Source organism: Astatotilapia calliptera, chromosome 23, assembly GCF_900246225.1.
Source record: "Astatotilapia calliptera chromosome 23, fAstCal1.2, whole genome shotgun sequence".
NCBI classification, from domain to species: domain Eukaryota; kingdom Metazoa; phylum Chordata; class Actinopteri; order Cichliformes; family Cichlidae; genus Astatotilapia; species Astatotilapia calliptera.
In genome coordinates this window covers 12,662,226-12,676,472 of record NC_039323.1, presented here as the reverse complement: position 1 = coordinate 12,676,472, position 14,247 = coordinate 12,662,226, and the positions used below count along the sequence as shown (strand labels likewise).

The following is a 14,247-nucleotide window of genomic DNA, read 5'->3' as shown; positions in this document are numbered from 1 at the left end:
TTTGCCACCCAAGTGATGCTTTCTGCTGCTCGGTCGACCATCTGCGTCTGTCAGTGAGGACGGCAGCTTACTCTGTTTTAGGTCAGGTGTCTGTGCCTTTGCAGCCTCTGCAGCCCGACACCCGATACTAAACTAATCTAGCGGACTTTAGGACTAGCCTCTTTAAAAGGAAAAACTTTAGCAAAGCCTCTTTTGTCTGAGCCTCTGGATCTGCAGATCTTTAGTCGCCGCTTGCTCCAACTCAGTTTCTCACCGCTGTAGCAGCCGAGGTGACGCAGTTAACCTTCAAGTGACCGACTGGGGTCTTTGAAGAACCCAGCTGTTTATTTCATGACATTTTTAGTCATAATGTTACCCATCACGAATCTAATGTTTACGCTTATCAGTACGTTGCTGTAGAAATGGATCTGTTTTGGAGTTCAGCTCCTGCCTTCGTTGCATTAGCCACAAACTGAGGACTCTAACCTCTTTCGCAGGTCACTTTTGTTTTAACATAATTAGAAGTTTGTTTTGCCAAACAAATGATCACCCTCAGAAGCTGCAGGTTGGCCCGTGTTTGTGGCCGGGAGTCTTAGGAGGCCACTGGCTTGAGCTCTTTAAAGTGTTGATTTGCCTTTTGTGACAGGCTGACCTGCAGGCCTGAAACCCCGGGGCCTGAGCGGGGTGTGGTTGATGATTGGAGACACTGACTGCACGTCACAGTTGTGCTTTAGATTTCAGACAACTTTCAAATCATTCTGACCACAGGGCAAGATTTTCATCCCCCCGTCACCAAAGGAGTGATGTGTGCCCTGCTGACTGGCCTCCTCCTCCTCCTCCTCTACCTCTGTCATGGAGCAGATCAGCTGGCCATATCTAAATATCATTATATCTGCAGTATGTCCTCTTAAGTCAAAATAATTCTCATTTTATGTGATTATATAAAGACACACATGCTCTTTTAGATGTTCATCTGAGCCTATATTGTCAATTTTCTGTGAATTTTTATTTATTTATTTATTTTTTACATCTGCGTTGTGCATGTTTTTAGTTCATATTAATCAAAACAATTCATTAAAAAATGTCTCAGCATCACCCAACAGTTGTAAGAAGCTTCTCTGCACAAACTGTATGATTCCCAATTAAATTGAATCCCACTCACTAGGCCACTCTTATTGGAGCTGCTGGAGTCACAGGAGAGCGAGCGGCTCAGTCCCACCGTCATTACACAGGCCGAGAAACAATGCATGTTTCCAAAACAGATCTACAGCAGTCATCTCTGATAGATACAAGTAATCTACGGGAGTCCCTTTGTTTTCCTGCAGGCCTCTCCATTCAGAGTGCTCTGGGGCTTCAGAGGGGAGCCATTCTTATGCTAACAAGCAACTGTGTATCTGTCCCGAGCCCAGACCGCAGCTCCCACTCAGCGGCCTGCACTGTAGGAATTAATCGTCTCTCTCATCTCTTTTTTTCTAATTTGGAAAATTATTTTAAACCACCCGAGGCGTTTCTTTTTTTTTGTTAAAAACTCATTTAAAATGTTTTAGTTTTAATTCGTCTGAGAACAGCGCTGTTTTTTGAAAATTCAAGACAAAAACATACTTTTTTCTCCATTTTCTGTCGCTTTGCCTTCTGCGTTGTCACGTCGTTGCATATAAAAATTAATAAAACGTCTGAAATGCTTTATTTTGGTTGCAGTTCATTATAAACAAAGCTGCCAAGTCGACAAAGTCATTCGTTTTCTCTGCAGAGTTTTCTCTGCAGAGCAAGGCCTCTTCTTCTGGGTGTGGACAGGTAAAGCTCCTCAGGCCCACCCCCTTTTCTTCCAAGGTATATATGACCATCCCATAGATTCTTATAGGAGCTTCTGCTTGTCCACTTTGCATCTGTAGTCCACATCACTCCTTTTAGAGTGAGGAAAAGAGATTTGTGGAATCCTGGAGCCAGTGGAGCAAACAGCAGCAGCTCTGCTCAATCTCAGTGCCAACATGTTGTACCTGGAGACGGGGACCACAACTTCTTACAACGAGGTAAGAGCAGTGCGGGAAACAGGGCATCAGCCTTCGCTTCCATTCTTTGGTCCCCCAGCCTCCCTGGCGTGAAGGACACATCAGAGAAAAAGGCCTCGTAGTTTGAAGCGTAGATTTTATGCCACTATTTAACGTTCCGTAGATTGGATTTGTGTATTCGTCTAACTGAGACATAAACTGCAGATGTGACAGTCCAGAGAGCAGGGGAATGTAAACACAAATCTGGATATTTCCTTCTTGTGAAATGGCTGCTGTGTGTGTGTGTGTGTGTGTGTGTGTGTGTGTGTGTGTGTGTGTGTGTGTGTGTGTGTGTGTGGCGGGAAAGGATTTAATCTGTTTCTATGTCTCAGAGTTTGTTTCTTGGTAAAAGTTGGAAAATTTGGGGGGACAAAACTGAAAATGGTTTTGATTTAACGTGGCGCCACGTTTCTCTTTCCATTAAATCTTCTGTTCTGTTGAAACCAAAGACAACAAAAGTTTAAAGAGTAAAATGTGAGGAAAAAGTTTTTAATAGATACATATTCTTTAAAAAGAAATGAAAAAAAAATCTGTTCCTGTAGATTCATATTTTACCCTAAGAGGGAAACCATAATTGTTGCCTTATCTGTGTTTGCCGAGCTCGATGGCAAACATATCATCTTAGCTTTATTTTCTTCTTTTTCAAATATGATTGACAACCCGAACTCTAAGTTAAACAATTCAATCTCAGCTCTTTTCCTTGGATCGTGCTTTTGCTTTTCCATATATATGTCTGTTATTTCTTTTTCTTTCTTTCTTTTTTTTCCCACTAACTGAATTCCAAACCAAAGCTAACGCCGAGCGGTGATAGATTCTCAGATTGCAGGTTGCGGATAGCAGGTGTGTCAGTTCGCTGTCTTTTTAAGTTGTTGAGCAGGGGGTCTTTAAGTGGTGTCCAGGTCAGTGTGTGTGTCTGAGTGTGAGTGCGTGCGTGTGCGGGGTATCGGGTTCCCCCCGGTCCCCAGTCTCCTGGGAGCCGCTGCAGCCATTAGATGGTGGCCGGCCAGGCATTGCTGTTTTGTCCGGGGTCGTAATTGCTTTAATGGTATGTTGATGTAGATACAATCACCTGCTCTGCCCACCCCAGCAGGTATGAGGTGCCGATAGACCCCCACCCACCCAGCCCCACCTCACCTCCCCCCTCTCGGCCTTGTTGAGCCTTTAATGTCTCCCTCCCCAGATGGTCTCATACGCTGGTCCAACGATGAGCGGGTCAGCGGAGAGCCTGGAATGAGCTCTTTCCCCCTCAGGCTGGGTCTGATCTGGCTCCTGCTGTCTCTCAAGATTTGGCGTTATCAGTGTTTGCGCTCTGCGGCTACACAAAGCAGCAGCAACAGGAGGATTTTAGAAGCTCTAGATAGAAACTGTGGAGCTTTCAGTTGGTCAGTATAAGTGCTGAAAGAGTGTGGCGCTTCTGCTCCGCGTAGGGGACTGCTGTTACGTCTGTGGAATTTTCTGGGTTTATCAGAGACTGTGATCTGTGTTCTCACAAAGAAAACAATCTCTGCTGCCTCGCGATGCTGCTGATAATGACACTCGCGCTATTAAACTGATGAGAAACGAGTCAAAAGCACCGAACCGACTCTTTAGACAAGAGTTTTGGCGGGAGTGCAGAGAGCATTTTCACCATTAACATTTCATATTTATTCAGTGAATTCATTTGGTCGCATACCCAGCGAGGAATGCATTGATTTGAATGCATGCACGCGCCGAACCCAACTCCGCAGCAGCAACTTCTAAATGAGCCCTGCCACGTGTATTTAAAATATCCCTGCTATGTGTTGTGGGTAATTCAGGCAATCGCTGTGAAGGTCAACAGTGTCCTTTTGCCGCTGGTCTGAAGCGTTAGCCCAGCATTTTCTCTCAGACAAAGAAATGAGCTCTCAGGCCTCGAACAGAAAGCGCAGCTTTTTGTAAACTTTATTAAAGGCTGCTGCTGATTTACTGCGCTTCTGCTTTGCACAGCCGTGGCATCCCAGAGGCCTGAACACAGCGTCAGCTATACACAGAAGGAATTTTTAAGAGCTGCTAAAGTGGTTATTAAATGCTGGCTGTATTATAGTGGAATAAGATCTGATTAAAGGAAATGAAGAGAAGGCCTGAAAGTCCCTCACGCTGCCCTTTCTAAAAGCTGATATCCTGCTTCCAGCCAATTAAACATTAAAACGCGATGAGTTCAGGTGAAACCTCGCTATCTGGTCAATTACAGCTTTATCCTCAAATCCTCATCTTTGATCCTGATTTTCACTTACACCACGAGAAGCATTATCTCAGGCCCTGTATTTAATGTTAAGTAGTCTACGTCAGCCTGTCTGCTTTATGCTTCTGCTTTTATCTATGTTTGGTCTGAGGCCACCATCAGCCTTTTCTTTAGAATAATCATTTGGCATTGATAATTGGTGCCTGTCAGATCCACCATAGCAGCTGCCAGCATCAGGTACTGGGGGAGGCTGTGTCATCTCTCAATGGCTGAGTGCCTCAGTGGAATTGCACCACAGTTCAAAAGAATCACTCTGATATCACCATCGCTCGCGCTTCATTTACGGGAAAACGGTGTACAAACAGGAAATAAATCCACCGAGCTCGTTCCCATGGGAAACGGGGATTATTTTCATTTTTAAAATATGCGTAGGTGGGGAAAAAAAGAACTTTGTTTTTCTTACCATCCATTTTTCCCCCTGATTAGATCCACAGAGCCACTCTTAGACCTGTAATACGTGCGTATAATCAGTCATTTGTGTGAGAGCGTGTGTGTCCCCACTAAAAGCTGCAGGGGCTCCCCCAGGAAGGACTTTCTTTCTTTCTGTGCGTGCGTGTGTGCTCCATTCACAAAACACTTGTCTCTTAACACCTGCATGCCCGGCATAATTGTTTCACGCAGCCTCCTTATAAGCTCCGGTGTCATTGTTTCTGAGGGGCTTAAGCCCCCCTTCCTCTGCCAAACAGCCGCTCCCCTGTGGCGCTGCTGCACAGGTATGCCGAGGTTGACTCCAGTGACCTCTCTCAGGTGTGTCTATGGATCTGTGTGTAATAAAGCGGCATCGTTGATTCATAAGTCACTCCCTTGACTAATAGTTATCTAACCTACCAACCTAGTGTTTTGTTGATCATCTGGAGCAACACTAACACCTGGCAGGGCAGTGGGTGTGAGTCGGACAGCTGTGGCCAGCCGTGCTCGAAATAAACGAGAGGCCCTGGAAAGATTGATGGCCGTCTAAAGAGCACGAGCGATGGCACCTCTTCCAGGAATGTGCTGTTTATAAATGGAAAGGAATGAGGTGAATGGCAAGCAGAGCAAGCAAGAAGGGGCTGGCTACCACCCAGGAGTACTCTCCATCCTCTCTAAAGGGGACATATTTTAATTCCACTCGTCCTGTCTGAATATATGTGGGAAAAGAAATGGCTTTGTAGGGAGAACGTGTTTATTTCATGTGTTGTCTTAATCTTCTACCTTAATCACTGATGTTTGGATGAGGCTAACTGTTTTTATTTCTTTATTACAAAATTTGCACAAAACATTTCGTCTGAAGCATCTGTGACTGAACACCTTTGTCGCTCTTCCCCCTCCCCCTCCTCTCCATCTTCAGTCACAGTACACAAACCTGGGGCTCCTGAATGGTATGGATCAGAACATTCAGAACGGCGGCTCGACCTCCACCAGCCCCTACAACAACGACCACGCGCAGAACAACGTGACCGCCCCGTCGCCCTACGCCCAGCCCAGCTCCACCTTCGATGCCCTTTCCCCCTCACCGGCCATCCCATCCAACACAGATTACGCAGGCCCACACACCTTTGACGTGTCCTTCCAGCAGTCCAGCACAGCAAAGTCTGCCACCTGGACGGTAAGACCCGTGTTCGCTCAGTGTTTGTGGAGTCCTGCATAAAGTTAGCGGGGTTCCACTTCCTTTTCTGCAAGCGGTCTCGCATTAATGTCGTGCAGACCCCACTGATAGGCCTCTGCAGGTGGGACAGATTTGAGTGAATATGATTTATTTCTTAATAATAATTGTGCTGAACTCACAAATTTGACCAGAGTGAGAAAAGACTCGGACTAAGAACATTTACCGAATATTTAATTGAAGTTAATTTTGTAATATTGATCAGATAAATGTGTTTATGGTTTAGTTTGCATTAACTAGAATAACTTTGCGCTTCACTTCTGATCAACAGGTGAGTACTGGAGGTTAAGAGAGTACACTAAGTAACACATGAACTTTTTGATTTAAATAAGATATACAGGAAGCTGGAATTTGACTTAAGTATAAAGACGGAAAATAGGGAGAAGAAGAAGAAAGACTCTGTTACACCATCTCCCATCGTTCCTGTCCTGCTGGACAGAGGCTGCATTCATGTTTTCTTTATCTTATGTTCCATAAATTATGTTTTTAATTACACATCATAACAATCAGCACTCAAGATAAAGATATGACTTTTATAGCTACAAAAGAATGAAAGCTTTTGTCATTTTTTTATTGTGTAATAAATTTAAATGTGCTGCCTGTCAGCCTAACCCATCATTGTAGGAGGTGATGATTTATCGGGGTGGAGGTTAAAGAGACACTTTCACCTATGAACTTCTTATCTGACTTCTGGCTGGGAAGAATGTCACCTGAGATATTTTTACATCAGGACTGAACCTCAGGGTTTTTAAGTTAACTTCTCACTGACAGGGGGAAGAGTGCATACACTGTCAAAATCATGGATGCACTCATTCATGTGATAGGAAATGTGTTAGCTTGAGTAAGTAAGGCTTGAGTTGTCTCACTTGACAGAAAATGTGCTATTTTCTCATATTTCGACCATTTTAGATACAAAAATGTCTGGGAATTGTTAATTTTAGCTAACCAAACTGCTAACAGTGCAGGTCATTTAGTGTTAAAACTTCTTGACAAAGCACCAAAAACAACTTTCTACAGGAAACCAGAGCCCTGCATGTGTGGCAGGTTAAAGTGAAAATGAAGAAGCTTAAACCTTTATTAGTCTCACAGTGACCTCACTCAAGTGAAATGTCCCTTTTCCTTAGAAGTCGGGTAAAGTTTACTGATGCTTTGTTGATGACAGAGGTAAACAGGTTGAATCGTTGCTCCTTTCCCGTGCAGCTAGATGTCACCATCCTCGACTCATTAAACAGACTCAACCGGCTCCTCTCGCTCTGTCATTACGCATCACAGGGCTGAGGGACAGCTGTTGCATCAGTGCCCCGCCTGCTCGGTTGTTAATGTGTGCGATCTGCGGCGATGCGGGAACAGAGGCGCAAGGTCGGTGCACTAATGCACTCTAGCGGACGAAATTGGCGGCGGCTTTTTGTCCCTGCGTCATAATTTGGGACAGCTGTCACATCATCTAGTGACGGCGTGGGCGTCAAAGGAAACCCCGTCTGTTCACATACAGAATCTGGGTGACGTAACTTTGTGACATGTCAGTTATTACATAACGGAGCAGAAAACGCTTAATACAGAAACATATTTATTAAAAATTTCCAATTAACAGTCAAAAATGCGGGCCGTTTGAGGAAAACCTGCTGAGCGCATTGATGCGCCGAATTTAACGTGCTGTAGCTTCCAGGCAAACTCAGGGAGTGCTGGGCGATCTCGCCTTACTCCTTGGCCACGCCGAGTGTGGGATCGTCACATTTGCCCAGTTCCCACAGTGCCTCAGTCATCCCTCTCATTTTCAGTCCAAAAACAAAAGTGTTTGTCTGATGCGCAACCGTGAGGTGGCTCACACTGTGGTTTGTGAGCGGCACGCCCCAGTCGCAGTCGTCCCGTCGTAGACACATGCAGGGAACCAACGATGTGTCCCACAGTCATAACATGATGCAAGACTGGTTTGATTGGTCTGGCTTAACATGGAAAAGTCAGGGATTGCTACTTACAATCATTGCACTGATTAAAGACTTAACTTTATTTAGTAGTTCAGAGTTTAAAAAAACATTAAAAATATTTTTAAAAACTCATTTTTTTTGTATAAATTCTATTTTTTAAAGTGCAGTCGCCCAAAGTCTCCACAAGGATAAGAAACGGGCACGAGCGCTAAAATATGAGAGCAGTAAACACAAACAAGTGCTGTTGTGCAACATCGTCTCGTACAGTTAACCAATCGAAATAAAGTTTGTTCTCCTAGCGAAGGATGGGTAGCATTACAAAATCAGAGCCATTAAAAAGTAATTAGCATCACCTTTTGTGCAAAGCACCTCCTTACGATGACTTTTACATTAGCAAGAATAACAACTTTGCACACCTGTGGATAACCAGTCTGTGCACAGAGGCTGTGGAGCCAGTTGGACATTTACATCAGCAGCACCACATAATCGACAACAAGCTTGTTCACTTCCCTCGGTGACAGCTAAACTCTAAGCTGTTCCTGTTTCAGAGCTGAAGCACCACCATCATTATCCTCCTCAACTGGCCACCAGTGTTGGTGGAGATTGCAAATGTGCTGCTGATATAAAGCTATTGCACTGGGAACAAGTAACTGAGCCCATTTGAGAAGTTAAAATACACGTCTGACTTAAATGTCAATTTATTTCCCTGTGGTAACAGAGGCGGGGAGGTTTCCTTGGTTCCTTTATTTACTGCAGACATGACACGTACTTCCTGTTGTTACGATCTATGTCCATGAAAACAAACACACAGACTGCTTTTTAATGACTGTTTTTAATTGGAGTTTGATTTTGACCATACATAAATAAGAGCCAGGAAGTGGATGCACTGCACTGCTTAGAGTTTAGAGCCTGTTTAGAGCGCTCATCTGGAGTTGGCCTTGAGAACAATAATGCACAAATAAATGATGACCAGCACGTGACTGATTGCTTGTAATGTTTTCTGTGAGGTCGGGCTGGTTCCACATGCTCTGTTGTTGTTTTTGTACCTCGCAGCCAGGTTAAATGTCACTCAACTCTGAAATGCAGTTGATCCTGTCAGAGAGGATTCGTTACAGCGTTTCCCCGCCGAACATCGTTTTGTTGATTTCCAGATTGGCTCATAGAGAGAGTCATTTTCGCTGGCTGCAGCTTCCAGTCTGATTCTAAAGAAGAGTGATTACAGCGTCGGTTCCCATCTCAAAGGAGGCTCCCTCTCCTGATCTCAGGAGATCTTTCGTAAAGCTCCCATAATCTCAGCCCAATAAGCTCAACTGCTGGACTGATGGACTGATGGCAGAGAGCCACCGTAGATGTCACTGCAGCTTTGCTCTGTGCATAGATCCACTAATGCCCCCTTTTTGAAGGCCTGTGGGATCTTCCACGGGGACTTAGTGGACTGTGTACTGTACTGTTTGATGACTGTTCTGATGGAGACACACCTAATCCCTAACCCACACCTTAACCTCTTCCTGTCTAGGATGAGGCACACAGCAAAAGGTGCAACACGTCAGTGTTTCCCAGAAACTGCTCCCACACGGTTTTCCTGCCGGCACTCCTGCAGCCTGCACGGCGTTCCCTCCCCCAGCGCTCGGTTAGAGAAAAACAATCGCCGGGTCAAATGAATACACAAGTTTAGAGATGTTTCATCTTCTTTGCGCCGCTAAAGGAGGCAGCCATTGTTGTCAGGGTAAAGACTAGTTGTGTTTGCGGTGTGTATTAACTGCCACCATATTTAGTCAAAGGAGAGGAATGTCATGGTTCGGGCTATCACTGGGACGCTGTTGAGCCCAGGGGGATTACAGTAATGGATTGAGGGCCTGTAGATAATACTTGTGTAAATACCGTGTGCCTCTTTCCTGAACCCTGTGCTCTTGGAGTGGGCTCTGTCTTTTTTTGAGAGAGTTAAGCTTGATGGTTGCATCTCACATTGCGCCGGAGGAGGAGGAGGAATGCTCAAAGAGAAGAGTGTTCTAGCGAAAGGCGGCAAGACGCAACTTGCCCATGGAACATCTGCGGGCCCGTCCCACGCCTCACGAGATGGGGCTGAGACTTGTTTGTGTCAAGAAGCTTGTCACGACTCGCCCGTCGCAGAGAGACAAACCCTGAAAGCTACAGATGGGAAAAGGTGGAGGGGAAAATTTTTAAAAAGGCAGAGTTGAAAAGGTTTTTATGATATGGGCTATGGGATTTCTCCATAATCTTCTCGGAAAAGCCCTTTCTTTTACAGTTTAAGTTACAAGATTCCTTTTTTTTCCGCTTTCTGACAGAGTACCTGCAGCAGTGATTTACAGCAACAGAAAGCAGGCTCATGCTGTGGCGGTATAAATATAAAAGGCAGATATTAGTCTGTCATCAGGGGGAAAAGGAGGAATTTAAATCAGACCTCACCAAACTGAGTTTGTTGGAGTGCTCTCAACACAGAAATCATTGTTGTGTTATAATTGAAGGTTGGAACGACAAAAAAGTGCTGGCAGCTCAAACGCTTCCTTCAAGGATAAGCAGATCAAACAGTTTTTGAAAATAATTTTAAGCATGTTTAGCAAACTTTGGCTGCTCTCCATCTGAAAAGAAAAGGAGAAAATCCTCGATTGCTTTTTTTTCCCCTAAACCTCTTCCCACCTGCTGTGCTTTCAGTTTTAAAGTTGAAGTTACAGTTGTTCTGCTGAAGACATTTGATTGGCAAATCCCAAGAGGGACAGATACATGTTTGACTCTTTCAACACCGGCTACGTGATGCTGCTTGCCCGGGGGCAGGTGTCATCCCTAAGATTGGGTGGTCGAGATTGGTGCTGATAGCTTCGGCCGAGCAGATTGTCCGCTAAAATGTTCAACTTTTCCCCCTGTTTTAGATTTAAGAAGCAGGTGCTTTGCTTCAGTTTCAGAGAAAAGTAGAGCGAGGGAGGAAAAGAACTCTTTGGATTATTGTTGAATTAAACAGGTTTGGGAGACGCTGTAGGCATGACATGACATGTCAGGTATGAAGAAGACAAGACCAGAGGCGCCAAACGTTGCTTGTTTAAGGCCTGATGTTTGTCAGGACTTGACTTCTGCATGCGCCCGCAGCGCCTGTCAGGTAGAAAGGAACGCTACAACTGTGGGCCTGCCCCAACCTGCGCAACACAGGAAGTGTGTGTCTCTGTGTTCCTGTGCTGTGTGTTTGTGTGCATTAGCTGCATGTGTGCAATTACTTTCTATGTCCGAGTATCAGGACAAATTGCATGTTGCGCGTAGTCAGATTATCCCAGAGACGCATTTTCGTTGTAGTTTGAAAGCTGCAGTGCTGTGTCCGCACGGTTTCCAGCCGAGCTTTCCAGATGTGCACGTAGAATTTAAAAGTCCAGCCACTTTAGGTCATTTATTACTTTTGCCCCGTGCCAGCTGAACAATGCATCACGTGTGTTTCCTGCAAACACTCGCAGAAGTTTTCTTTCAAATGATTGTGATTAAGCGGCTCTGCATTGTGCGCCTTGTGTTCCTCGGCCGTGTAATTCACATTGTGACCAATGAAAGGCTCATAATTACATGTTAACACCTGAGCGCCGCACCCTGTGTGAGCCACTGAATCCCCATCAGTCAACTGGCTGTCCTCCACCCTGAACAGTGTTGGCTTTAACCGCATGCTGCTTTCAGCAATCAGCAGCTCCTGCTCTCACTGCTGAGCAAACACAGCAGCAGCACAGAGCTGTGCACTCAAAGTTTGTAGCTTCAGGGCTGGGGTGGGCCACTCGTGTGTGTGTGTGTGTGTGTGTGTGTGTGTGTGTGTGTGTGTGTGTGTGTGCGTGTGTGTGTGTTTGAAACTGTAGGATATCATCTAAACAAACTTTGTGTTTCTGGCCTAACATTCGCGATTAGATCTTTAGGCTCAGATTTGTGCAGACCCTTTACACACCACCTCTCTCTTTCTCTTTTGCTCTTCTTCCACACCCTCGCCCCCCTTCCTCCATCTCTCTGCTTGGCTTCTCCACCTCATTTAGCTGACTGACAGAGGCGTACGGGGAGTATCAGGTTAGGAGCGAGGGGGCAACTACAGCCATTCATCTTGGAGGCTTTTTTTTTTTTAAAAGCTGCTAGAAAGCCGCTTTGATTTTAAGGAAGAGTCAGTTCAGTTGCCGTGTTGAGCTTAAACTGCCCTCATCAGTCAATCTATCGTGTCCTTGTGCACGAATCAAAACGCAGTTTTATTGTTAAAATTTTCTGCTTTGCATTCGTATTTCCCAGCAGTGAGCATCAGCGCTGCAGCGTTGGCGTTGGGTCACTATAAGAGGGTCACTTGAGGAAAGCAGCACATGTGAAAAGTTGCGTTTAATAGCAGACTGCATCAGTGGGCGAAACGCAGGCATAAGGCAGAGACGGGGAGGTGCACTTTTAGGTTTGTCCTGATGAAAGGAGAGGTTGCGCCTGAGGAGAAGAGCAGAAAATGTCCGTGCCAAGCTTGTGTAATATTTAAAGTGAGCACAGACGGTTCCTGGGATGTGCTTCTTTTCATTGGAAGCAAACTTAATAGAGGTGCAATTTTATGTTGCATTGTTCCCGAACACAGCCCCGAGCAGTTTTCACAATGTTCACTTTTCATCACTCAGAAATGAAACTGACAGGAAAATTTCCCCTCCGCCCCTCCACCCTCAGCTCTGTGCACATAGAGGATTTAAAGCTCTGCTTGCACAGCAGTGATTTGAATGGCTTGTGTACACAGTTGGGTTGTGCCTATTAGTAAGAACTCGGTCTTTCTGATGCCTTTACTGGTTATCGCTTCTAACAGTGCCAAGGATCAAGGTGCATCCATTATTCAAGACTCCTGGCTTGCACACTTGAGCCTGAGCCAGTTTGTGTGATCAACCATCACATTTTGGCTCGTCGCTGATGAATCTTTTGCGACTGCCGCGATTAGCCCTCCGCTCCTTCACTCGGAGTCGTTGTCATCCACCTGCACTCAGCCTAATGCAGCTCCAGCCTGCCAGGCGCTTCAGAAGCTGCTCTGTGTGATGAGTGGCCATCAGATGCTTTAACAGAGATGAAAGCCAAGCCCTGTTTAATTGCCCCTGGAGGGGTCCATTTTATGGTGCTCCTCGGAAGTCCCAGAGGCTGTCTGTGAGACATCTTTGAGGTTGGCCAATAGTCACTTGTAGGGCCGAGTGCTGTGTGTGTTTATTTAAGTGGGTCATAATCACAGTCTTCAGTTTAACCCTTTTTGCTTCAGGGGAGCCAGAAGTGCACAGCTGAGGCAGCAGGTGTTACCAAAGTCCTTCAAACACCGCTGTGCACTTATTTTTAAGCTAAATTAGTTTAATTAAATTTTACTGGTCACCAGGAATCTGAGAGTTTCCACCAAAATAAGGTTTCCAAAAGCCTTTCCCCCCTGACTTTATCCATTTACTATCACGTCTCGGGTGTTTCTGTGATCAATCTGTGCTTTTAAAATTTAAGTCAATCCCCCATCAAAACTTTTCTGTAATCTTTTGTGTTTTCTCTCGTTTTGTTTTGCAGTATTCGACCGAACTGAAGAAGTTATACTGCCAGATCGCCAAGACATGTCCCATTCAGATCAAAGTCCTCACCACTCCTCCCCAGGGTGCCGTGATCAGAGCCATGCCTGTTTACAAAAAAGCTGAACACGTGACCGAGGTGGTGAAACGCTGCCCGAACCACGAGCTCAGCCGCGAATTCAACGACGGTCAGTCGAAATCCCACCGCCTCGTGTTTCACTTCGGCCGTCTTTGTTTGTTGTTGGCGTTTGACCATACGACTCGCGTTGCTTCCAGGTCAGATAGCGCCGCCGAGCCACCTGATCCGCGTGGAGGGAAACAGCCACGCCCAGTACGTGGAGGACACCATCACTGGGAGACAGAGCGTCCTGGTTCCTTATGAGCCTCCCCAGGTGAGCTGTCCATCAACCTACAGGGTATCCAAGCGACAAACGACTCGGATGGCGACAGACAGCGAGTTCGCTGTCATGTTCAGCTGCTCGACACTTCGCCAACCTCTCCGTCAAAGCTTTCAGTGCCGCCATGAAAGCTTCAAAGACGCACATTTTTCAAATACTGGTTAAACATTTGGATTCTGCATAATTAAACCAATTTAAATGACCCGAACCTGAAATATGTCCAAGTACGACCTCTGTTTTTGCGCCTGCCGCCGTCACTCACCTGCAGTCTCATTCTCCTCCTCAGGTGGGGACCGAATTCACCACCATTCTGTACAATTTCATGTGCAACTCGAGCTGCGTGGGCGGAATGAACAGACGCCCGATTCTCATCATCGTCACCCTGGAAACCAGAGAGTAAGCCGTGCCGCCGCCACCTCCGTCGCCCCCCCTCGTTGGCCGTGCTTTGTTTCTGACAGAGGATGTCTTTGTCT

The 14,247-nt window shown here is 45.7% G+C and overlaps 1 protein-coding gene across 5 annotated transcripts in view; it reads left to right on the top strand.

The window, feature by feature from the left end:
• tp63 (tumor protein p63) overlaps positions 1 to 14,247 on the top strand; it is a 34,410-nt gene that overhangs the window by 13,330 nt on the left and 6,833 nt on the right. For 3 of the 5 annotated variants that reach the window (XM_026157694.1, XM_026157695.1, XM_026157698.1), the window contains exons 4-7: positions 5,615 to 5,872; positions 13,378 to 13,564; positions 13,653 to 13,768; positions 14,061 to 14,170. In XM_026157694.1, coding sequence (XP_026013479.1) covers positions 5,615 to 5,872; positions 13,378 to 13,564; positions 13,653 to 13,768; positions 14,061 to 14,170 — 671 coding nt within the window. Of the gene's footprint in view, positions 1 to 1,829; positions 2,010 to 5,614; positions 5,873 to 13,377; positions 13,565 to 13,652; positions 13,769 to 14,060; positions 14,171 to 14,247 lie in introns of those variants that run through there. The other 2 variants (XM_026157697.1, XM_026157696.1) reach the window with 1 other exon arrangement.